This window comes from Hypanus sabinus, unplaced genomic scaffold (genome assembly GCF_030144855.1).
Source record: "Hypanus sabinus isolate sHypSab1 unplaced genomic scaffold, sHypSab1.hap1 scaffold_1057, whole genome shotgun sequence".
Classification (NCBI taxonomy): domain Eukaryota; kingdom Metazoa; phylum Chordata; class Chondrichthyes; order Myliobatiformes; family Dasyatidae; genus Hypanus; species Hypanus sabinus.
In genome coordinates this window covers 124,747-149,180 of record NW_026779111.1, presented here as the reverse complement: position 1 = coordinate 149,180, position 24,434 = coordinate 124,747, and the positions used below count along the sequence as shown (strand labels likewise).

Here is a 24,434-nt window from a genome sequence, read left to right as displayed (position 1 = left end):
ACCTTTCCTATCCATGTACCTGTCCGTATCCCTCTAATCCTTTCCTATCCATGTACCTGTCCATATCCCTCTAAACATTTCCTATCCGTGTACCTGTCCGTATCCCTCTAAACCTTTCCTATCCATGTACCTGTCCGTATCCCTCTAAACCTTTCCTATCCATGTACCTGTCCATATCCCTCTAAACCTTTCCTATCCATGTACCTGTTCGTATCCCTCTGAACCTTTCCTATCCGTGTACCTGTCCGTATCCCTCTAAACATTTCCTATCCGTGTACCTGTCCATATCCCTCTAAACCGTTCCTATTCGTGTACCTGTCCATATCCCTCTAAACATTTCCTATCCGTGTACCTGTCCATATCCCTCTAAACCATTCCTATCCGTGTACCTGTCCGTATCCCTCTAAACCTTTCCTATCTATGTACCTGTCCGAATCCCTCTAAACCTTTCCTATCCGTGTGCCTGTCCGTATCCCTCTAAACCTTTCCTATCCGTGTACCTGTCCGTATCCCTCTAAACTTTTCCTATCTGTGTCCCTGTCCGTATCCCTCTAAACCTTTCCTATCCGTTTACCTGTCCGTATCCCTCTGAAACTTTCCTATCTGTGTACCTGTCCATATCCCTCTAAACATTTCCTATCCGTGTACCTGTCCGTATCCCTCTAAACCTTTCCTATCCATGTACCTGTCCATATCCCTCTAAACATTTCCTATCCGTGTACCTGTCCGCATCCCTCTAAACCTTTCCTATCCATGTACCTGTCCATATCCCTCTGAAACTTTCCTATCCGTGTACCTGTCCATATCCCTCTAAACCTTTCCTATCCATGTACCTGTCCGTATCCCTCTAAACATTTCCTATCCATGTACCTGTCCATATCCCTCTAAACATTTCCTATCCATGTACCTGTCCATATCCCTCTAAACATTTCCTATCCGTGTACCTGTCCGTATCCCTCTAAACCTTTCCTATCCGTGTAACTGTCCATATCCCTCTGAACATTTCCTATCCGTGTACCTGTCCGTATCCCTCTATACCTTTCCTATCCGTGTACCTGTCCGTATCTCTCTAAACCTTTCCTATCTATGTGCCTCTCCGTATCCCTCTAAACATTTCCTATCCGTGTACCTGTCCGTATCCCTCTACACCTTTCCTATCCGTGTACCTGTCCGTTTCCCTCTAAACCTTTCCTATCCGTGTACCTGTCCGTTTCCCTCTAAACCTTTCCTATCCGTGTACCTGTCCGTATCCCTCTAAACATTTCCTATCCGTGTACCTGTCCATATCCCTCTAAACCGTTCCTCTCCATGTACCTGTCCATATCCCTCTAAACATTTCCTATCCGTGTACCTGTCCATATCCCTCTAAACCGTTCCTATCCATGTACCTGTCTGTATCCCTCTAAACCTTTCCCATCCATGTACCTGTTCGTATCCCTCTGAACCTTTCCTATCCGTGTACCTGTCCGTATCCCTCTAAACATTTCCTATCCGTGTACCTGTCCATATCCCTCTAAACCGTTCCTATCCGTGTACCTGTCCATATCCCTCTAAACATTTCCTATCCGTGTACCTGTCCATATCCCTCTAAACCATTCCTATCCGTGTACCTGTCCGTATCCCTCTAAACCTTTCCTATCTATGTACCTGTCCGAATCCCTCTAAACCTTTCCTATCCGTGTGCCTGTCCGTATCCCTCTAAACCTTTCCTATCCGTGTACCTGTCCGTATCCCTCTAAACTTTTCCTATCTGTGTCCCTGTCCGTATCCCTCTAAACCTTTCCTATCCGTTTACCTGTCCGTATCCCTCTGAAACTTTCCTATCTGTGTACCTGTCCATATCCCTCTAAACATTTCCTATCCGTGTACCTGTCCGTATCCCTCTAAACCTTTCCTATCCATGTACCTGTCCATATCCCTCTAAACATTTCCTATCCGTGTACCTGTCCGCATCCCTCTAAACCTTTCCTATCCATGTACCTGTCCATATCCCTCTGAAACTTTCCTATCCGTGTACCTGTCCATATCCCTCTAAACCTTTCCTATCCATGTACCTGTCCGTATCCCTCTAAACATTTCCTATCCATGTACCTGTCCATATCCCTCTAAACATTTCCTATCCATGTACCTGTCCATATCCCTCTAAACATTTCCTATCCGTGTACCTGTCCGTATCCCTCTAAACCTTTCCTATCCGTGTAACTGTCCATATCCCTCTAAACATTTCCTATCCGTGTACCTGTCCGTATCCCTCTATACCTTTCCTATCCGTGTACCTGTCCGTATCTCTCTAAACCTTTCCTATCTATGTGCCTCTCCGTATCCCTCTAAACATTTCCTATCCGTGTACCTGTCCGTATCCCTCTACACCTTTCCTATCCGTGTACCTGTCCGTTTCCCTCTAAACTTTCCTATCCGTGTACCTGTCCGTTTCCCTCTAAACCTTTCCTATCCGTGTACCTGTCCGTATCCCTCTAAACATTTCCTATCCGTGTACCTGTCCATATCCCTCTAAACCGTTCCTCTCCATGTACCTGTCCATATCCCTCTAATCATTTCCTATCCGTGTACCTGTCCATATCCCTCTAAACCGTTCCTATCCGTGTACCTGTCCGTATCCCTCTAAACCTTTCCTATCCGTGTACCTGTCCGTATCCCTCTAAACCTTTCCTATCCGTGTACCTGTCCGTATCCCTCTAAACATTTCCTATCCGTGTACCTGTCCGTATCCCTCTAAACCTTTCCTATCCGTGTACCTCTCCGTATCCCTCTAAACATTTCATATCCGTGTACCTGTCCGTATCCCTCTAAACCTTTCCTATCCATGTGCCTGTCCATATCCCTCTAATCCTTTCCTATCCATGTACCTGTCTGTATCCCTCTAAACCTTTCCTATCCATGTACCTGTCCGTATCCCTCTAAACCTTTCCTATCCATGTACCTGTTCATATCCCTCTGAACCTTTCCTATCCGTGTACCTGTCCGTATCCCTCTAAACCTTTCCTATCCGTGTACCTGTCCGTATCCCTCTAAACCTTTCCTATCCGTGTACCTGTCCGTATCCCTCTAAACATTTCCTATCCGTGTACCTGTCCGTATCCCTCTAAACCTTTCCTATCCGTGTACCTCTCCGTATCCCTCTAAACATTTCATATCCGTGTACCTGTCCGTATCCCTCTAAACCTTTCCTATCCATGTACCTGTCCATATCCCTCTAATCCTTTCCTATCCATGTACCTGTCTGTATCCCTCTAAACCTTTCCTATCCATGTACCTGTCCGTATCCCTCTAAACCTTTCCTATCCATGTACCTGTTCATATCCCTCTAAACATTTCCTATCCGTCTACCTGTCCGTATCCCTCTAATCCTTTCCTATCCATGTACCTGTCCATATCCCTCTAAACATTTCCTATCCGTGTACCTGTCCGTATCCCTCTAAACCTTTCCTATCCATGTACCTGTCCGTATCCCTCTAAACCTTTCCTATCCATGTACCTGTCCATATCCCTCTAAACATTTCATATCCGTGTACCTGTCCGTATCCCTCTAAACCTTTCATATCCGTGTACCTGTCCGTATCCCTCTAAACCTTTCCTATCCATGTGCCTGTCCATATCCCTCTAATCCTTTCCTATCCATGTACCTGTCTGTATCCCTCTAAACCTTTCCTATCCATGTACCTGTCCGTATCCCTCTAAACCTTTCCTATCCATGTACCTGTTCATATCCCTCTGAACCTTTCCTATCCGTGTACCTGTCCGTATCCCTCTAAACCTTTCCTATCCGTGTACCTGTCCGTATCCCTCTAAACCTTTCCTATCCGTGTACCTGTCCGTATCCCTCTAAACATTTCCTATCCGTGTACCTGTCCGTATCCCTCTAAACCTTTCCTATCCGTGTACCTCTCCGTATCCCTCTAAACATTTCATATCCGTGTACCTGTCCGTATCCCTCTAAACCTTTCCTATCCATGTACCTGTCCATATCCCTCTAATCCTTTCCTATCCATGTACCTGTCTGTATCCCTCTAAACCTTTCCTATCCATGTACCTGTCCGTATCCCTCTAAACCTTTCCTATCCATGTACCTGTTCATATCCCTCTAAACATTTCCTATCCGTCTACCTGTCCGTATCCCTCTAATCCTTTCCTATCCATGTACCTGTCCATATCCCTCTAAACATTTCCTATCCGTGTACCTGTCCGTATCCCTCTAAACCTTTCCTATCCATGTACCTGTCCGTATCCCTCTAAACCTTTCCTATCCATGTACCTGTCCATATCCCTCTAAACATTTCATATCCGTGTACCTGTCCGTATCCCTCTAAACCTTTCCTATCCATGTACCTGTCCATATCCCTCTAATCCTTTCCTATCCATGTACCTGTCTGTATCCCTCTAAACCTTTCCTATCCATGTACCTGTTCGTATCCCTCTGAACCTTTCCTATCCGTGTACCTGTCCATATCCCTCTAAACCGTTCCTATTCGTGTACCTGTCCATATCCCTCTAAACATTTCCTATCCGTGTACCTGTCCATATCCCTCTAAACCATTCCTATCCGTGTACCTGTCCGTATCCCTCTAAACCTTTCCTATCTATGTACCTGTCCGAATCCCTCTAAACCTTTCCTATCCGTGTGCCTGTCCGTATCCCTCTAAACCTTTCCTATCCGTGTACCTGTCCGTATCCCTCTAAACTTTTCCTATCTGTGTCCCTGTCCGTATCCCTCTAAACCTTTCCTATCCGTTTACCTGTCCGTATCCCTCTGAAACTTTCCTATCTGTGTACCTGTCCATATCCCTCTAAACATTTCCTATCCGTGTACCTGTCCATATCCCTCTAAACCTTTCCTATCCATGTACCTGTCCATATCCCTCTAAACATTTCCTATCCGTGTACCTGTCCGCATCCCTCTAAACCTTTCCTATCCATGTACCTGTCCATATCCCTCTGAAACTTTCCTATCCGTGTACCTGTCCATATCCCTCTAAACCTTTCCTATCCATGTACCTGTCCGTATCCCTCTAAACATTTCCTATTCATGTACCTGTCCATATCCCTCTAAACATTTCCTATCCATGTACCTGTCCATATCCCTCTAAACATTTCCTATCCGTGTACCTGTCCGTATCCCTCTAAACCTTTCCTATCCGTGTAACTGTCCATATCCCTCTGAACATTTCCTATCCGTGTACCTGTCCGTATCCCTCTATACCTTTCCTATCCGTGTACCTGTCCGTATCTCTCTAAACCTTTCCTATCTATGTGCCTCTCCGTATCCCTCTAAACATTTCCTATCCGTGTACCTGTCCGTATCCCTCTACACCTTTCCTATCCGTGTACCTGTCCGTTTCCCTCTAAACCTTTCCTATCCGTGTACCTGTCCGTTTCCCTCTAAACCTTTCCTATCCGTGTACCTGTCCGTATCTCTCTAAACCTTTCCTATCTATGTGCCTCTCCGTATCCCTCTAAACATTTCCTATCCGTGTACCTGTCCGTATCCCTCTACACCTTTCCTATCCGTGTACCTGTCCGTTTCCCTCTAAACCTTTCCTATCCGTGTACCTGTCCGTTTCCCTCTAAACCTTTCCTATGCGTGTACCTGTCCGTATCCCTCTAAACATTTCCTATCCGTGTACCTGTCCATATCCCTCTAAACCGTTCCTCTCCATGTACCTGTCCATATCCCTCTAAACATTTCCTATCCGTGTACCTGTCCATATCCCTCTAAACCGTTCCTATCCATGTACCTGTCTGTATCCCTCTAAACCTTTCCTATCCATGTACCTGTTCGTATCCCTCTGAACCTTTCCTATCCGTGTACCTGTCCGTATCCCTCTAAACATTTCCTATCCGTGTACCTGTCCATATCCCTCTAAACCGTTCCTATCCGTGTACCTGTCCATATCCCTCTAAACATTTCCTATCCGTGTACCTGTCCATATCCCTCTAAACCATTCCTATCCGTGTACCTGTCCGTATCCCTCTAAACCTTTCCTATCTATGTACCTGTCCGAATCCCTCTAAACCTTTCCTATCTGTGTACCTGTCCATATCCCTCTAAACATTTCCTATCCGTGTACCTGTCCGTATCCCTCTAAACCTTTCCTATCCGTGTACCTCTCCGTATCCCTCTAAACCTTTCCTATCCATGTACCTGTCCATATCCCTCTGAAACTTTCCTATCCGTGTACCTGTCCATATCCCTCTAAACCTTTCCTGTCCATGTACCTGTCCGTATCCCTCTAAACATTTCCTATCCATGTACCTGTCCATATCCCTCTAAACATTTCCTATCCATGTACCTGTCCATATCCCTCTAAACATTTCCTATCCGTGTACCTGTCCGTATCCCTCTAAACCTTTCCTATCCGTGTAACTGTCCATATCCCTCTAAACATTTCCTATCCGTGTACCTGTCCGTATCCCTCTATACCTTTCCTATCCGTGTACCTGTCCGTTTCCCTCTAAACCTTTCCTATCCGTGTACCTGTCCGTATCTCTCTAAACCTTTCCTATCTATGTGCCTCTCCGTATCCCTCTAAACATTTCCTATCCGTGTACCTGTCCGTATCCCTCTACACCTTTCCTATCCGTGTACCTGTCCGTTTCCCTCTAAACCTTTCCTATCCGTGTACCTGTCCGTTTCCCTCTAAACCTTTCCTATCCGTGTACCTGTCCGTATCTCTCTAAACCTTTCCTATCTATGTGCCTCTCCGTATCCCTCTAAACATTTCCTATCCGTGTACCTGTCCGTATCCCTCTACACCTTTCCTATCCGTGTACCTGTCCGTTTCCCTCTAAACCTTTCCTATCCGTGTACCTGTCCGTTTCCCTCTAAACCTTTCCTATGCGTGTACCTGTCCGTATCCCTCTAAACATTTCCTATCCGTGTACCTGTCCATATCCCTCTAAACCGTTCCTCTCCATGTACCTGTCCATATCCCTCTAAACATTTCCTATCCGTGTACCTGTCCATATCCCTCTAAACCGTTCCTATCCATGTACCTGTCTGTATCCCTCTAAACCTTTCCTATCCATGTACCTGTTCGTATCCCTCTGAACCTTTCCTATCCGTGTACCTGTCCGTATCCCTCTAAACATTTCCTATCCGTGTACCTGTCCATATCCCTCTAAACATTTCCTATCCGTGTACCTGTCCATATCCCTCTAAACCATTCCTATCCGTGTACCTGTCCGTATCCCTCTAAACCTTTCCTATCTATGTACCTGTCCGAATCCCTCTAAACCTTTCCTATCCGTGTGCCTGTCCGTATCCCTCTAAACCTTTCCTATCCGTGTACCTGTCCGTATCCCTCTAAACTTTTCCTATCTGTGTCCCTGTCCGTATCCCTCTAAACCTTTCCTATCCGTTTACCTGTCCGTATCCCTCTGAAACTTTCCTATCTGTGTACCTGTCCATATCCCTCTAAACATTTCCTATCCGTGTACCTGTCCGTATCCCTCTAAACCTTTCCTATCCGTGTACCTCTCCGTATCCCTCTAAACCTTTCCTATCCATGTACCTGTCCATATCCCTCTGAAACTTTCCTATCCGTGTACCTGTCCATATCCCTCTAAACCTTTCCTGTCCATGTACCTGTCCGTATCCCTCTAAACATTTCCTATCCATGTACCTGTCCATATCCCTCTAAACATTTCCTATCCATGTACCTGTCCATATCCCTCTAAACATTTCCTATCCGTGTACCTGTCCGTATCCCTCTAAACCTTTCCTATCCGTGTAACTGTCCATATCCCTCTAAACATTTCCTATCCGTGTACCTGTCCGTATCCCTCTATACCTTTCCTATCCGTGTACCTGTCCGTTTCCCTCTAAACCTTTCCTATCCGTGTACCTGTCCGTTTCCCTCTAAACCTTTCCTATCCGTGTACCTGTCCGTATCCCTCTAAACATTTCCTATCCGTGTACCTGTCCATATCCCTCTAAACCGTTCCTCTCCATGTACCTGTCCATATCCCTCTAAACATTTCCTATCCGTGTACCTGTCCATATCCCTCTAAACCGTTCCTATCCGTGTACCTGTCTGTATCCCTCTAAACCTTTCCTATCCATGTACCTGTTCGTATCCCTCTGAACCTTTCCTATCCGTGTACCTGTCCGTATCCCTCTAAACATTTCCTATCCGTGTACCTGTCCATATCCCTCTAAACCGTTCCTATCCGTGTACCTGTCCATATCCCTCTAAACATTTCCTATCCGTGTACCTGTCCGTATCCCTCTAAACCTTTCCTATCCGTGTACCTGTCCGTATCCCTCTAAACTTTTCCTATCTGTGTCCCTGTCCGTATCCCTCTAAACCTTTCCTATCCGTTTACCTGTCCGTATCCCTCTGAAACTTTCCTATCTGTGTACCTGTCCATATCCCTCTAAACATTTCCTATCCGTGTACCTGTCCGTATCCCTCTAAACCTTTCCTATCCATGTACCTGTCCATATCCCTCTAAACATTTCCTATCCGTGTACCTGTCCGCATCCCTCTAAACCTTTCCTATCCATGTACCTGTCCATATCCCTCTGAAACTTTCCTATCCGTGTACCTGTCCATATCCCTCTAAACCTTTCCTATCCATGTACCTGTCCGTATCCCTCTAAACATTTCCTATCCATGTACCTGTCCATATCCCTCTAAACATTTCCTATCCATGTACCTGTCCATATCCCTCTAAACATTTCCTATCCGTGTACCTGTCCGTATCCCTCTAAACCTTTCCTATCCGTGTAACTGTCCATATCCCTCTAAACATTTCCTATCCGTGTACCTGTCCGTATCCCTCTATACCTTTCCTATCCGTGTACCTGTCCGTATCTCTCTAAACCTTTCCTATCTATGTGCCTCTCCGTATCCCTCTAAACATTTCCTATCCGTGTACCTGTCCGTATCCCTCTACACCTTTCCTATCCGTGTACCTGTCCGTTTCCCTCTAAACCTTTCCTATCCGTGTACCTGTCCGTTTCCCTCTAAACCTTTCCTATCCGTGTACCTGTCCGTATCCCTCTAAACATTTCCTATCCGTGTACCTGTCCATATCCCTCTAAACCGTTCCTCTCCATGTACCTGTCCATATCCCTCTAAACATTTCCTATCCGTGTACCTGTCCATATCCCTCTAAACCGTTCCTATCCGTGTACCTGTCCGTATCCCTCTAAACCTTTCCTATCCGTGTACCTGTCCGTATCCCTCTAAACCTTTCCTATCCGTGTACCTGTCCGTATCCCTCTAAACATTTCCTATCCGTGTACCTGTCCGTATCCCTCTAAACCTTTCCTATCCGTGTACCTCTCCGTATCCCTCTAAACCTTTCCTATCCGTGTACCTGTCCGTCTTTTACATGTTGTTGATGTACCTGCCTCAACCACTTCCTCTCGATGAAGATGTTGCCCCTCCCCCAGGTTTCATTGTTCCCAGGTGCTGTCCTCCCCTACTCTGCGTTTGTGCCTTTGTGTGTGCAACAGATTTCCCATCTCTGGGATATGTGATGAGGGAGGTGTCTCCTGCCCGGTCCCACTTGGGGTCTCTCTGTCGATCCCCCATGCGTTCCACTTCCATCTGTATTCCATTCTCACCTCACCACACCATTCCCTCACACCACCATTCTCTCCAGCCCCCTTCACCTCCCTCTCCTCCACACCACTCCCCTCTTCTGCTTTCCCTCCAACCCCCTCACACCCCACATCCCATTCAACATCCCACCACCTTCCCTCACCCCCTCCCCACCCTCGCCCTTACCTCCTCCTCGGGCTCCTCCTCGGTCATCGCCAGCCACGTGTCCAGTTCGCCAGTGCTGATGGTGATGCCGAGCCGACGGGGATCATGACTCCGGTGCCTTACCCACGCCAGCAGCCGAGGGCCATCCGCTGACCCACCCTCCAGGTCCTCCAGACTGACACTGGTTTGGGGGTGGTGTGAGTGAAGGGAAAGTGTCAAACGTCCTATACCTCTCACATCTGCCCTTTGTTCTCCCCTTTCTTCCCCCTCCCCAGCTACAACTTATCCCATTCCCTCTACCTCCCCACACCCCATTTCCTTCCCAACCACCTCTCCTCTCCGCAGCCTGACCCCGACTGCCTCCCCATAACCCCTGACCCAATCACTGAGCCTTTTCCACCCCTCTCTTTTCACCCCAATTCCCGATCAGAAACTCTCACCCTGACCCCTGATTCTCAACCCCTGACCTCTTCCTCATCCTTGACCCCTGACTTCTACCAGACCCCTGACACCTGCTGCTGTCCCCTTGTCCTCTGATCCCAGTCTACCTGTGCTCCTCCTCGACCTCGGTCTCCAGCTTTAGGACGCGTCCTGGCTCCCAGCTGTGCCTCCTGAAGGAAGGGCGGGTCTGGATGAAGGATCGGATCCGTGCTGGGCGAAGCATAGGGTACTGGGGCTGACCGGCCCCCCCATCGCCCATGGGCGCTCCCCTTTCCACTTCCCTTTCCTCACTGCTGGTAGGTTCCTTCCAGCTCCGACGCACTAACCCCGGCCCAGCGTCATCGTCCCCGCTTGAACTGACCTCCGACATCAGCAACCTCTGTTCCTGGAGGGATGAAGGGGAAGAGAGTGACAAATAACTTAGAAATGCCCCAACTACAAATCGTTTCATATAGTGTGTGTGTGTGTGTGAGAGAGTGAATGTGTGTGAGTGTGTGTGTCTGTGTGTGTGAGAGTGTGTGTGTGTGTGAGAGAGTGAATGTGTGTGAGTGGGTGTGTCTGTGTGTGTGTGTGAGAGTGTGTGTGACACTGTGTGTGTGAGAGTGTGAGTGTATGTGTCTGCGAGAATGTGAGCGTGAGAGAGAGTGTATGTGAGTGAGTGTGTGTGACAGTGTGTGTGTGAGTGTGTGAGAGAGAGAGTGTGTGTGAATGTGCATGTGTGTGAGTGTGCGTGTGAGAGAGAGTGTGTGTGAGAGTTAATGTGTGTGAATGTGCATGTGTGTGAGTGTGCGTGTGAGAGAGAGTGTGTGAGTATGTGTGTGAGAGAGTGTGTGTGTGAGAGACAGTGTGTGTGTGTGTGTGAGAGAGAGAGTGTGTCTATGTGTGTGAGTGTGTGTGTGTGAGAGAGAGTGTGTGTGAGAGAGTGTGTGTGTCTGTGTGAGAGAGAGTGTGTCTATGAATGTGAGAGTGTATGAGAGAGTGTGTCTATGTGTGTGAGTGTGTGTGAGAGTGTGTGTGTGAGTGTGAGTGTATGTGTGAGAGAGTGTGTGTGTGAGTGTGTGCGTGTGTGAGAGAGTGTGTGTGATAGAGAGGGTGTGTGTGAGAGAGAGTGTGTGTGAGAGAGTGTGTGTGTGTGAGAGAGAGTGTATGTGTGTGAGTGTGTGTGAGAGAGAGTGTGTGTGAGTGTGAGTGTATGTGTGAGAGAGTGTGTGCGTGTGAGAGAGAGGGTGTGTGTGAGAGAGAGTGTGTGTGAGAGAGTGTGTGTGTGTGAGAGAGTGTATGTGTGTGAGTGTGTGTGAGAGAGAGTGTGTGTGAGTGTGAGTGTATGTGTGAGAGAGTGTGTGCGTGTGAGAGAGAGTGTGTGTGATAGAGAGGGTGTGTGTAAGAGAGAGTGTGTGTGTGAGAGTGTGTGTGAGTGTGAGTGTGTGAGAGAGTGTGTGCGAATGAGTGAGTGTCTGTGAGTGTATGTGTGAGTGAGTGAGAGAGTGTGTGTGTGTGTGAGAGAGAGTGTATGTGTGTGAGTGTGAGTGTGTGTGTGTGTATCTGCCTGTGGGTTTCCTCCACGTGTTCCAGTTCTCTCCCACATTACATCCCTGACCCCCCCATGAGTCCTTGGTACAAAGTGAGAAACTCCCCCCTGACTCTCTGACAGTGTGTGTGTGTGAGAGTGAGTGAGTGTGAGTGTGTGTGTGAGAGTGTGAGTGTGTGTGTGTGTTTGTGTGAGAGAGAGAGCGTATGTGTGTGAGTGTGTGTGTGTGTGAGAGAGTGTGTGTGTGAGAGAGTGTGTGTGTGAGAGACAGTGTGTGTGTGTGTGTGTGAGAGAGAGAGTGTGTCTATGTGTGTGAGTGTGTGTGTGTGTGAGAGAGAGTGTATGTGTGAGTGTGTGTGTGAGAGAGTGTGTGTGAGTGTGAGTGTATGTGTGAGAGAGTGTGTGCGTGTGAGAGAGAGTGTGTGTGAGTGTGTGTGTGTGAGAGAGAGTGTATGTGAGAGAGAGTGTGTGTGAGAGTGTGTGAGTGTGAGTGTGTGAGAGAGTGTGTGCGAATGAGTGAGTGTCTGTGAGTGTATGTGTGAGTGAGTGAGTGAGAGAGTGTGTGTGTGAGAGAGAGTGTATGTGTGTGAGTGTGAGTGTGTGTGTGTGTATCTGCCTGTGGGTTTCCTCCACGTGATCCAGTTCTCTCCCACATTACATCCCTGACCCCCCCATGAGTCCTTGGTACAAAGTGAGAAACTCTCCCCTGACTCTCTGTGAGTGTGTGTTTGTGTGAGATAGAGAGAGAGTGTATGTGTGTGAGGGAGTGTGTCTGTGAGTGTAAGTGTGTGTGTGAGAGAGAGTGTGTGTGTGAGAGAGAGAGTGTGTCTATGAGTGTGAGTGTGTGTGTGAGAGAGAGAGTGTGTCTGTGAGTGTGAGTGTGTGTGTGAGAGAGAGTGTGTGTGTGTGTTCAGAGTTCGGAGTTTGGGGTTTTCTGGAGTTCAGCACAGTTCTGTAAGGAGTCTCTGTACGTTGTCCCTGTGGAATGTGTGGGTTTCCTCCCACAGTCCAAAGACGTAACGGGTAGGTTAATGGGGTTTGGGGGTTGTAGGGGCGGTGTAGTGATGTGGTCTACTCCATAATGCATTGCTAAATTAATCATTTAGGTAGTATACTGGATTACCAGGACTGCACTGAGGCTGGCAGAGTCAGACTGGTGTGCCCGTATACTTAGGTTTAGATATGGACAAATCAGAGGCTAATTGGCATCTTGGATGGCAGAATGGGGGCTGAAGGGCCTGTTTTTGTGTACACTATGTATCTCACCTCCCAACTCTCTGAATACTGTCTGCCACCTACAAGGCTGAAGTCAGGAGTGCGATAGAACACTCTCCACTTTCCAGCTCGAAGGCCGCTCACAAAGCTCAGCTCCAGCAGAACTGAATGCAGCCCTCGAGATGCGGCCTGAGTAGAGTTTTATAACGTAACATTCCAACTCCTGAACGTAGTGCCTGGTTTAGTAAAGGCAGGCAATGCTCTACAATTCCTTTACAGATGTTCCAGCCTGTGGAGACACTTACAGGAAGCCAGGGACTTGGACACCAAGATTACTGCCTACGTCAACAACAATAAACCGTGCCCCCCATTATCTACTGAGACCCCAGCCACAGTCATTTACTGACCATCTGCGCCATGTACTGGCAGAACCAACCAAGACCCCTCAGAACACACCTTACAAATCCACCCCAAGTGAGAGTGGGTGTGTGTCAGACCCGTCCCCCAGTGAGGGTCAGTATGTATCGGACCCGTCCCCCAGTGAGGGTCAGTATGTATCGGACCCGTCCCCCAGTGAGGGTCAGTGTGTATCGGACCCGTCCCCCAGTGAGGGTCAGTACGTATCAGACCCGTCCCCCAGTGAGGGTCAGCGTGCATCGGACCTGTCCCCCAGTGAGGGTAAGTATGTGTCGGACCCGTCCGCCAGTGAGGGTCAGCGTGCATCGGACCTGTCCCCCAGTGAGGGTCAGTGTGTATCGGACCCGTCCCCCAGTGAGGGTCAGTACGTATCAGACCCATCCCCCAGTGAGGGTCAGCGTGCATCGGACCTGTCCCCCAGTGAGGGTCAGTATGTATCGGACCCGTCCTCCAGTGAGGGTCGGTGTTTGTCAGACCCGTCCCTCAGTGAGGGTCAGTGTGTATCGGACCCGTCCCTCAGTGAGGGTCAGTGTGTATCGGACCCGTCCCCCAGTTAGGGTCAGAATGTATCGGACCCGTCCCCCAGTGAGGGTCAGTGTGTATCGGACCGGTCCCCCAGTGAGGGACAGTGTGTGTCAGACCCGCCCACAGTGAGGGTCAGTGTGTATCGGACCCGTCCCCGAGTGAGGGTCAGTGTGTGTCAGACCCGTCCCCCAGTGAGGGTCAGTGTGTATCGGACCAGTCCCCCAGTGAGGATCAGTGTTAATCGGACCCGTCCCCCAGTGAGGGTCAGTGTGTATCGGACACGTCCCCCAGTGAGGATCGATGTGTATCAGACCCGTCCCCCAGTGAGGGTCAGTGTGCGTATCGGATCCATACCCCAGTGAGGGTCGGTGTGTATCGGACCCGTCCCCCAGTGAGGGTCAGTGTGTATCGGACGAGTCCCCCAGTGAGGGTCAGTGTGTATCGGACCCGTCCCCCAGTGAGGGTCGATGTGTATCGGACTGGTTCCCCAGTGAGGGTCAGTATGAATCGGACCCGTCCCCCAGTGAGGGTCGATGTGTATCGGACCCGACCCCCAGTGAGGGTCAGTGTGTATCGGACCGGTCCCCCAGTGAGGGTCGATGTGTATCGGACCCGACCCCCAGTGAGGGTCAGTGTGTATCGGACCCGTCCCCCAGTGAGGGTCAGTGTGTATCGGACCCGTCCCCCAGTGAGGGTCAGTGTGTGTCGGACCCGTCCCCCAGTGAGGGACAGTGTGTCAGACCCGCCCCCAGTGAGGGTCAGTGTGTATCGGACCCGTCCCCCAGTGAGGGTCAGTGTGTATCGGACCCGTCCCCCAGTGAGGGTCAGTGTGTGTCGGACCCGTCCCCCAGTGAGGGACAGTGTGTCAGACCCGCCCCCAGTGAGGGTCAGTGTGTATCGGACCCGTCCCCCAGTGAGGGTCAGTGTGTATCGGACCCGTCCCCCAGTGAGGGTCAGTGTGTATCGGACCCGTCCCCCAGTGAGGGACAGTGTGTGTCAGACCCGCCACCAGTGAGGGTCAGTGTGTATCGGACCTGTCCCCGAGTGAGGGTCGGTGTGTATCGGACCCGTTCCCCAGTGAGGGTCAGTATGTATCGGACCCGTCCCCCAGAGAGGGTCAGTGTGTATCGGACCCGTCCCCCAGTGAGGGTCAGTGTGTATCGGACCCGTCCCCCAGTGAGGGTCAGTGTGAATCAGACCCGTCCCCCAGTGAGGTTCAGTATGTATCGGACCATTCCCCCAGTGAGGGTCAGTGTGTATCGGACCCGTCCTCCAGTGAGGGTCAGTATGTATCGGACCCGTCCCCCAGTGAGGGTCGGTGTGTATCGGACCCGTCCGCCAGTGAGGGTCAGTGTGTATCGGACCCGTCCCCCAGTGAGGGTCTGTGTGGATCGGACCAGTCCGCCAGTGAGGGTCAGTGTGTATCGGACCCGTCCCCCAGTGAGGGTCAGTCTGTATCGGACCCGTCCCCCAGTGAGGGTCAGTGTGCATCGGACCCGTCCCTCAGTGAGGGTCAGTGTGTGTCAGACGCGTCCCTGAGTGAGGGTCAGTGTGCGTATCGGATCCGTACCCCAGTGAGGGTCAGTGTGTATCGGACCGGTCCCCCAGTAAGGAACAGTGTGTGTCAGACCCGCCCCCAGTGAGGGTCAGTGTGTATCGGACCTGTCCCCGAGTGAGGGTCAGTGTGTGTCAGACCCGTCCCCCAGTGAGGGTCAGTGTGTATCGGACCAGTCCCCCAGTGAGGATCAGTGTTAATCGGACCCGTCCTCCAGTGAGGGTCAGTGTGTATCGGATACGTCCCCCAGTGAGGGTCAGTGTGCATCGGACACATCCCTGAGCGAGGGTCAGTGTGTGTCAGACCCGTCCCCCAGTGAGGGTCAGTGTGCATCGGAACCGTCCCTCAGTGAGGGTCAGTGTGTGTCAGACCCGTCCCTGAGTGAGGGTCAGTGTGCGTATCGGATCCGTACCCCAGTGAGGGTCAGTGTGTATCGGACCGGTCCCCCAGTGAGGGACAGTGTGTGTCAGACCCGCCCCCAGTGAGGGTCAGTGTGTATCGGAGCTGTCCCCGAGTGAGGGTCAGTGTGTGTCAGACCCGTCCCCCAGTCAGGGTCAGTGTGTATCGGACCAGTCCCCCAGTGAGGATCAGTGTTAATCGGACCCGTCCCCCAGTGAGGGTCAGTGTGTATCGGATACGTCCCCCAGTGAGGGTCAGTATGTATCGGACCCGTCCCCCAGTGAGGGTCAGTGTGCATCGGACGCGTCCCTGAGCGAGGGTCAGTGTGTGTCAGACCCGTCCCCCAGTGAGGGTCAGTGTGCATCGGACCCGTCCCTCAGTGAGGGTCAGTGTGTGTCAGACCCGTCCCTGAGTGAGGGTCAGTGTGCGTATCGGATCCGTACCCCAGTGAGGGTCGGTGTGTATCGGACCCGTCCCCCAGTGAGGGTCAGTGTGTATCGGACCCGTCCCCGAGTGAGGGTCAGTATGTATCGGACCAGTCCCCCAGTGAGGGTCAGTGTGTATCAGACCCGTCCCCCAGTGTGGGTCGATGTGTATCGGACCCGTCCCCCAGTGAGGGTCAGTATGTATCGGACCCGTCCCCCATGAGGGTCAGTGTGTATCAGACCCGTCCCCCAGTGAGGGTCGATGTGTATCGGACCCGTCCCCCAGTGAGGGTCAGTATGTATCGGACCCGTTCCCCAGTGAGGGTCAGTGTGTATCGGACCCGTCCCCCAGTGAGGGTCAGTACGTATCAGACCCGTCCCCCAGTGAGGGTCAGCGTGCATCGGACCTGTCCCCCAGTGAGGGTCAGTATGTGTCGGACCCGTCCGCCAGTGAGGGTCGATGTGTATCAGACCCGTCCCCCAGTGAGGGTCGGTGTGTATCGGACCCGTCCCCCAGTGAGGGTCAGTGTGTATCGGACCTGTCCCCGAGTGAGGGTCAGTATGTTTCGGACGAGTCCCCCAGTGAGGGACAGTGTGTATCGGACCCGTCCCCCAGTGAGGGTCAGTCTGTATCGGACCCGTCCCCCAGTGAGGGACAGTGTGTGTCAGACCCGCCCCCAGTGAGGGTCAGTGTGTATCGGACCTGTCCCCGAGTGAGGGTCGGTGTGTATCGGACCCGTTCCCCAGTGAGGGTCAGTGTGTATCGGACCCGTCCCCCAGTGAGGTTCAGTATGTATCGGACCATTCCCCCAGTGAGGGTCAGTGTGTATCGGACCCGTCCCCCAGAGAGGGTCAGTGTGTATCGGACCTGTCCCCCAGTGAGGGTCAGTGTGTATCGGACCCGTCCCCCAGTGAGGGTCAGTGTGAATCAGACCCGTCCCCCAGTGAGGTTCAGTATGTATCGGACCATTCCCCCAGTGAGGGTCAGTGTGTATCGGACCCGTCCCCCAGTGAGGGTCAGTCTGTATCGGACCCGTCCCCCAGTGAGGGTCAGTGTGCATCGGACCCGTCCCTCAGTGAGGGTCAGTGTGTGTCAGACCCGTCCCTGAGTGAGGGTCAGTGTGCGTATCGGATCCGTACCCCAGTGAGGGTCAGTGTGTATCGGACCGGTCCCCCAGTAAGGGACAGTGTGTGTCAGACCCGCCCCCAGTGAGGGTCAGTGTGTATCGGACCTGTCCCCGAGTGAGGGTCAGTGTGTGTCAGACCCGTCCCCCAGTGAGGGTCAGTGTGTATCGGACCAGTCCCCCAGTGAGGATCAGTGTTAATCGGACCCGTCCCCCAGTGAGGGTCAGTGTGTATCGGATACGTCCCCCAGTGAGGGTCAGTATGTATCGGACCCGTCCCCCAGTGAGGGTCAGTGTGCATCGGACGCATCCCTGAGCGAGGGTCAGTGTGTGTCAGACCCGTCCCCCAGTGAGGGTCAGTGTGCATCGGACCCGTCCCTCAGTGAGGGTCAGTGTGTGTCAGACCCGTCCCTGAGTGAGGGTCAGTGTGCGTATTAGATCCGTACCCCAGTGAGGGTCCGTGTGTATCGGACCGGTCCCCCAGTAAGGGACAGTGAGTGTCAGACCCGCCCCCAGTGAGGGTCAGTGTGTATCGGACCTGTCCCCGAGTGAGGGTCAGTGTGTGTCAGACCCGTCCCCCAGTGAGGGTCAGTGTGTATCGGACCAGTCCCCCAGTGAGGATCAGTGTTAATCGGACCCGTCCCGCAGTGAGGGTCAGTGTGTATCGGATACGTCCCCCAGTGAGGGTCAGTATGTATCGGACCCGTCCCCCAGTGAGGGTCAGTGTGCATCGGACGCATCCCTGAGCGAGGGTCAGTGTGTGTCAGACCCGTCCCCCAGTGAGGGTCAGTGTGCATCGGACCCATCCCTCAGTGAGGGTCAGTGTGTGTCAGACCCGTTCCTGAGTGAGGGTCAGTGTGCGTATCGGATCCGTACCCCAGTGAGGGTCAGTGTGTATCGGACCGGTCCCCCAGTGAGGGACAGTGTGTGTCAGACCCGCCCGCAGTGAGGGTCAGTGTGTATCGGACCAGTCCCCCAGTGAGGATCAGTGTTAATCGGACCCGTCCTCCAGTGTGGGTCAGTGTGTATCGGATACGTCCCCCAGTGAGGGTCAGTATGTATCGGACCCGTCCCCCAGTGAGGGTCAGTGTGCATCGGACACATCCCTGAGCGAGGGTCAGTGTGTGTCAGACCCGTCCCCCAGTGAGGGTCAGTGTGCATCGGACCCGTCCCTCAGTGAGGGTCAGTGTGTGTCAGACCCGTCCCTGAGTGTGGGTCAGTGTGCGTATCGGATCCGTACCCCAGTGAGGGTCAGTGTGTATCGGACCGGTCCCCCAGTGAGGGACAGTGTGTGTCAGACCCGCCCCCAGTGAGGGTCAGTGTGTATCGGAGCTGTCCCCGAGTGAGGGTCAGTGTGTGTCAGACCCGTCCCCCAGTCAGGGTCAGTGTGTATCGGACCAGTCCCCCAGTGAGGATCAGTGTTAATCGGACCCGTCCCCCAGTGAGGGTCAGTGTGTATCGGATACGTCCCCCAGTGAGGGTCAGTATGTATCGGACCCGTCCCCCAGTGAGGGTCAGTGTGCATCGGACGCGTCCCTGAGCGAGGGTCAGTGTGTGTCAGACCCGTCCCCCAGTGAGGGTCAGTGTGCATCGGACCCGTCCCTCAGTGAGGGTCAGTGTGTGTCAGACCCGTCCCTGAGTGAGGGTCAGTGTGCGTATCGGATCCGTACCCCAGTGAGGGTCGGTGTGTATCGGACCCGTCCCCCAGTGAGGGTCAGTGTGTATCGGACCCGTCCCCGAGTGAGGGTCAGTATGTATCGGACCCGTCCCCCAGTGAGGGTCAGTGTGTATCAGACCCGTCCCCCAGTGTGGGTCGATGTGTATCGGACCCGTCCCCCAGTGAGGGTCAGTATGTATCGGACCCGTCCCCCATGAGGGTCAGTGTGTATCAGACCCGTCCCCCAGTGAGGGTCGATGTGTATCGGACCCGTCCCCCAGTGAGGGTCAGTATGTATCGGACCCGTCCCCCAGTGAGGGTCAGTGTGTATCGGACCCGTCCCCCAGTGAGGGTCAGTACGTATCAGACCCGTCCCCCAGTGAGGGTCAGCGTGCATCGGACCTGTCCCCCAGTGAGGGTCAGTATGTGTCGGACCCGTCCGCCAGTGAGGGTCAGCGTGCATCGGACCTGTCCCCCAGTGAGGGTCAGTGTGTATCGGACCCGTCCCCCAGTGAGGGTCAGTACGTATCAGACCCGTCCCCCAGTGAGGGTCAGCGTGCATCGGACCTGTCCCCCAGTGAGGGTCAGTATGTATCGGAACCGTCCTCCAGTGAGGGTCGGTGTTTGTCAGACCCGTCCCTCAGTGAGGGTCAGTGTGTATCGGACCCGTCCCTCAGTGAGGGTCAGTGTGTATCGGACCCGTCCCCCAGTTAGGGTCAGAATGTATCGGACCCGTCCCCCAGTGAGGGTCAGTGTGTATCGGACCGGTCCCCCAGTGAGGGACAGTGTGTGTCAGTCCCGCCCCCAGTGAGGGTCAGTGTGTATCGGACCTGTCCCGGAGTGAGGGTCAGTGTGTGTCAGACCCGTCCCCCAGTGAGGGTCAGTGTGTATCGGACCAGTCACCCAGAGAGGATCAGTGTTAATCGGACCCGTCCCCCAGTGAGGGTCAGTGTGTATCGGATACGTCCCCCAGTGAGGGTCAGTATGTATCGGACCCGTCCCCCAGTGAGGGTCAGTGTGCATCGGACGCGTCCCTGAGCGAGGGTCAGTGTGTGTCAGTCCCGCCCCCAGTGAGGGTCAGTGTGTATCGGACCTGTCCCGGAGTGAGGGTCAGTGTGTGTCAGACCCGTCCCCCAGTGAGGGTCAGTGTGTATCGGACCAGTCACCCAGAGAGGATCAGTGTTAATCGGACCCGTCCCCCAGTGAGGGTCAGTGTGTATCGGATACGTCCCCCAGTGAGGGTCAGTATGTATCGGACCCGTCCCCCAGTGAGGGTCAGTGTGCATCGGACGCGTCCCTGAGCGAGGGTCAGTGTGTGTCAGACCCGTCCCCCAGTGAGGGTCAGTGTGCATCGGACCCGTCCCTCAGTGAGGGTCAGTGTGTGTCAGACCCGTCCCTGAGTGAGGGTCAGTGTGCGTATCGGATCCGTACCCCAGTGAGGACAGTGTGTGTCAGACCCGCCCCCAGTGAGGGTCAGTGTGTATCGGACCTGTCCCCGAGTGAGGGTCAGTGTGTGTCAGACCCGTCCCCCAGTGAGGGTCAGTGTGTATCGGACCAGTCCCCCAGTGAGGATCAGTGTTAATCGGACCCGTCCCCCAGTGAGGGTCAGTGTGTATCGGATACGTTCCCCAGTGAGGGTCAGTATGTATCGGACCCGTCCCCTAGTGAGGGTCAGTGTGCATCGGACGCGTCCCTGAGCGAGGGTCAGTGTGTGTCAGACCCGTCCCCCAGTGAGGGTCAGTGTGCATCGGACCCGTCCCTCAGTGAGGGTCAGTGTGTGTCAGACCCGTCCCTGAGTGAGGGTCAGTGTGCGTATCGGATCCGTACCCCTGTGAGGGTCAGTGTGTATCGGACCGGTCCCCCAGTGAGGGACAGTGTGTGTCAGACCCGCCCCCAGTGAGGGTCAGTGTGTATCGGACCTGTCCCCGAGTGAGGGTCAGTGTGTGTCAGACCCGTCCCCCAGTGAGGGTCAGTGTGTATCGGACCAGTCCCCCAGTGAGGATCAGTGTTAATCGGACCCGTCCCGCAGTGAGGGTCAGTGTGTATCGGATACGTCCCCCAGTGAGGGTCAGTATGTATCGGACCCGTCCCCCAGTGAGGGTCAGTGTGCATCGGACGCGTCCCTGAGCGAGGGTCAGTGTGTGTCAGACCCGTCCCCCAGTGAGGGTCAGTGTGCATCGGACCCGTCCCTCAGTGAGGGTCAGTGTGTGTCAGACCCGTCCCTGAGTGAGGGTCAGTGTGCGTATCGGATCCGTACCCCAGTGAGGGTCAGTGTGTATCGGACCTGTCACCGAGTGAGGGTCAGTATGTATCGGACGAGTCCCCCAGTGAGGGTCAGTGTGTATCGGACCAGTCCCCCAGTGAGGGTCGATGTGTATCGGACTGGTTCCCCAGTGAGGGTCAGTATGAATCGGACCCGTCCCCCAGTGAGGGTCGATGTGTATCGGACCCGACCCCCAGTGAGGGTCAGTGTGTATCGGACCGGTCCCCCAGTGAGGGTCGATGTGTATCGGACCCGACCCCCAGTGAGGGTCAGTGTGTATCGGACCCGTCCCCCAGTGAGGGTCAGTGTGTATCGGACCCGTCCCCCAGTGAGGGTCAGTGTGTGTCGGACCCGTCCCCCAGTGAGGGACAGTGTGTCAGACCCGCCCCCAGTGAGGGTCAGTGTGTATCGGACCCGTCCCCCAGTGAGGGTCAGTGTGTATCGGACCCGTCCCCCAGTGAGGGACAGTGTGTGTCAGACCCGCCACCAGTGAGGGTCAGTGTGTATCGGACCTATCCCCGAGTGAGGGTCGGTGTGTATCGGACCCGTTCCCCAGTGAGGGTCAGTATGTATCGGACCCGTCCCCCAGAGAGGGTCAGTGTGTATCGGACCCGTCCCCCAGTGAGGGTCAGTGTGTATCGGACCCGTCCCCCAGTGAGGGTCAGTGTGAATCAGACCCGTCCCCCAGTGAGGTTCAGTATGTATCGGACCATTCCCCCAGTGAGGGTCAGTGTGTATCGGACCCGTCCTCCAGTGAGGGTCAGTATGTATCGGACCCGTCCCCCAGTGAGGGTCGGTGTGTATCGGACCCGTCCGCCAGTGAGGGTCAGTGTGTATCGGACCCGTCCCCCAGTGAGGGTCTGTGTGGATCGGACCAGTCCGCCAGTGAGGGTCAGTGTGTATCGGACCCGTCCCCCAGTGAGGGTCAGTCTGTATCGGACCCGTCCCCCAGTGAGGGTCAGTGTGCATCGGACCCGTCCCTCAGTGAGGGTCAGTGTGTGTCAGACGCGTCCCTGAGTGAGGGTCAGTGTGCGTATCGGATCCGTACCCCAGTGAGGGTCAGTGTGTATCGGACCGGTCCCCCAGTAAGGAACAGTGTGTGTCAGACCCGCCCCCAGTGAGGGTCAGTGTGTATCGGACCTGTCCCCGAGTGAGGGTCAGTGTGTGTCAGACCCGTCCCCCAGTGAGGGTCAGTGTGTATCGGACCAGTCCCCCAGTGAGGATCAGTGTTAATCGGACCCGTCCTCCAGTGAGGGTCAGTGTGTATCGGATACGTCCCCCAGTGAGGGTCAGTATGTATCGGACCCGTCCCCCAGTGAGGGTCAGTGTGCATCGGACACATCCCTGAGCGAGGGTCAGTGTGTGTCAGACCCGTCCCCCAGTGAGGGTCAGTGTGCATCGGACCCGTCCCCCAGTGAGGGTCTGTGTGGATCGGACCAGTCCGCCAGTGAGGGTCAGTGTGTATCGGACCCGTCCCCCAGTGAGGGTCAGTCTGTATCGGACCCGTCCCCCAGTGAGGGTCAGTGTGCATCGGACCCGTCCCTCAGTGAGGGTCAGTGTGTGTCAGACCCGTCCCTGAGTGAGGGTCAGTGTGCGTATCGGATCCGTACCCTAGTGAGGGTCAGTGTGTATCGGACCGGTCCCCCAGTAAGGGACAGTGTGTGTCAGACCCGCCCCCAGTGAGGGTCAGTGTGTATCGGACCTGTCCCCGAGTGAGGGTCAGTGTGTGTCAGACCCGTCCCCCAGTGAGGGTCAGTGTGTATCGGACCAGTCCCCCAGTGAGGATCAGTGTTAATCGGACCCGTCCCCCAGTGAGGGTCAGTGTGTATCGGATACGTCCCCCAGTGAGGGTCAGTATGTATCGGACCCGTCCCCCAGTGAGGGTCAGTGTGCATCGGACGCATCCCTGAGCGAGGGTCAGTGTGTGTCAGACCCGTCCCCCAGTGAGGGTCAGTGTGCATCGGACCCGTCCCTCAGTGAGGGTCAGTGTGTGTCAGACCCGTCCCTGAGTGAGGGTCAGTGTGCGTATTAGATCCGTACCCCAGTGAGGGTCCGTGTGTATCGGACCGGTCCCCCAGTAAGGGACAGTGAGTGTCAGACCCGCCCCCAGTGAGGGTCAGTGTGTATCGGACCTGTCCCCGAGTGAGGGTCAGTGTGTGTCAGACCCGTCCCCCAGTGAGGGTCAGTGTGTATCGGACCAGTCCCCCAGTGAGGATCAGTGTTAATCGGACCCGTCCCCCAGTGAGGGTCAGTGTGTATCGGATACGTCCCCCAGTGAGGGTCAGTATGTATCGGACCCGTCCCCCAGTGAGGGTCAGTGTGCATCGGACGCATCCCTGAGCGAGGGTCAGTGTGTGTAAGACCCGTCCCCCAGTGAGGGTCAGTGTGCATCGGACCCATCCCTCAGTGAGGGTCAGTGTGTGTCAGACCCGTTCCTGAGTGAGGGTCAGTGTGCGTATCGGATCCGTACCCCAGTGAGGGTCAGTGTGTATCGGACCGGTCCCCCAGTGAGGGACAGTGTGTGTCAGACCCGCCCGCAGTGAGGGTCAGTGTGTATCGGACCAGTCCCCCAGTGAGGATCAGTGTTAATCGGACCCGTCCTCCAGTGAGGGTCAGTGTGTATCGGATACGTCCCCCAGTGAGGGTCAGTATGTATCGGACCCGTCCCCCAGTGAGGGTCAGTGTGCATCGGACACATCCCTGAGCGAGGGTCAGTGTGTGTCAGACCCGTCCCCCAGTGAGGGTCAGTGTGCATCGGACCCGTCCCTCAGTGAGGGTCAGTGTGTGTCAGACCCGTCCCTGAGTGAGGGTCAGTGTGCGTATCGGATCCGTACCCCAGTGAGGGTCAGTGTGTATCGGACCGGTCCCCCAGTGAGGGACAGTGTGTGTCAGACCCGCCCCCAGTGAGGGTCAGTGTGTATCGGAGCTGTCCCCGAGTGAGGGTCAGTGTGTGTCAGACCCGTCCCCCAGTCAGGGTCAGTGTGTATCGGACCAGTCCCCCAGTTAGGATCAGTGTTAATCGGACCCGTCCCCCAGTGAGGGTCAGTGTGTATCGGATACGTCCCCCAGTGAGGGTCAGTATGTATCGGACCCGTCCCCCAGTGAGGGTCAGTGTGCATCGGACGCGTCCCTGAGCGAGGGTCAGTGTGTG

At 54.0% G+C, this 24,434-nt stretch overlaps 1 protein-coding gene and 1 long non-coding RNA gene across 2 annotated transcripts in view; both read right to left on the bottom strand.

Moving 5' to 3' along the window:
* Window positions 1-3,596: 3,596 nt before the first annotated feature.
* LOC132386203 (uncharacterized) lies at window positions 3,597-9,622 on the bottom strand. Its single transcript, XR_009509429.1, has 3 exons — window positions 8,899-9,622; window positions 6,568-6,900; window positions 3,597-5,642 (listed from the first exon to the last, which is right to left on the bottom strand). It is a non-coding gene; the product is annotated as an uncharacterized LOC132386203 (long non-coding RNA).
* A 106-nt stretch (window positions 9,623-9,728) lies between these two features.
* Window positions 9,729-24,434, bottom strand: part of LOC132386204 (uncharacterized) — a 123,863-nt gene continuing 109,157 nt past the window's right edge. The window contains exons 4-5 of the mRNA XM_059958483.1: window positions 10,283-10,560; window positions 9,729-9,915 (exon numbers count right to left, since the gene is read on the bottom strand). Coding sequence (XP_059814466.1) covers window positions 9,729-9,915; window positions 10,283-10,560 — 465 coding nt within the window. The remainder of the gene's footprint in view (window positions 9,916-10,282; window positions 10,561-24,434) is intronic.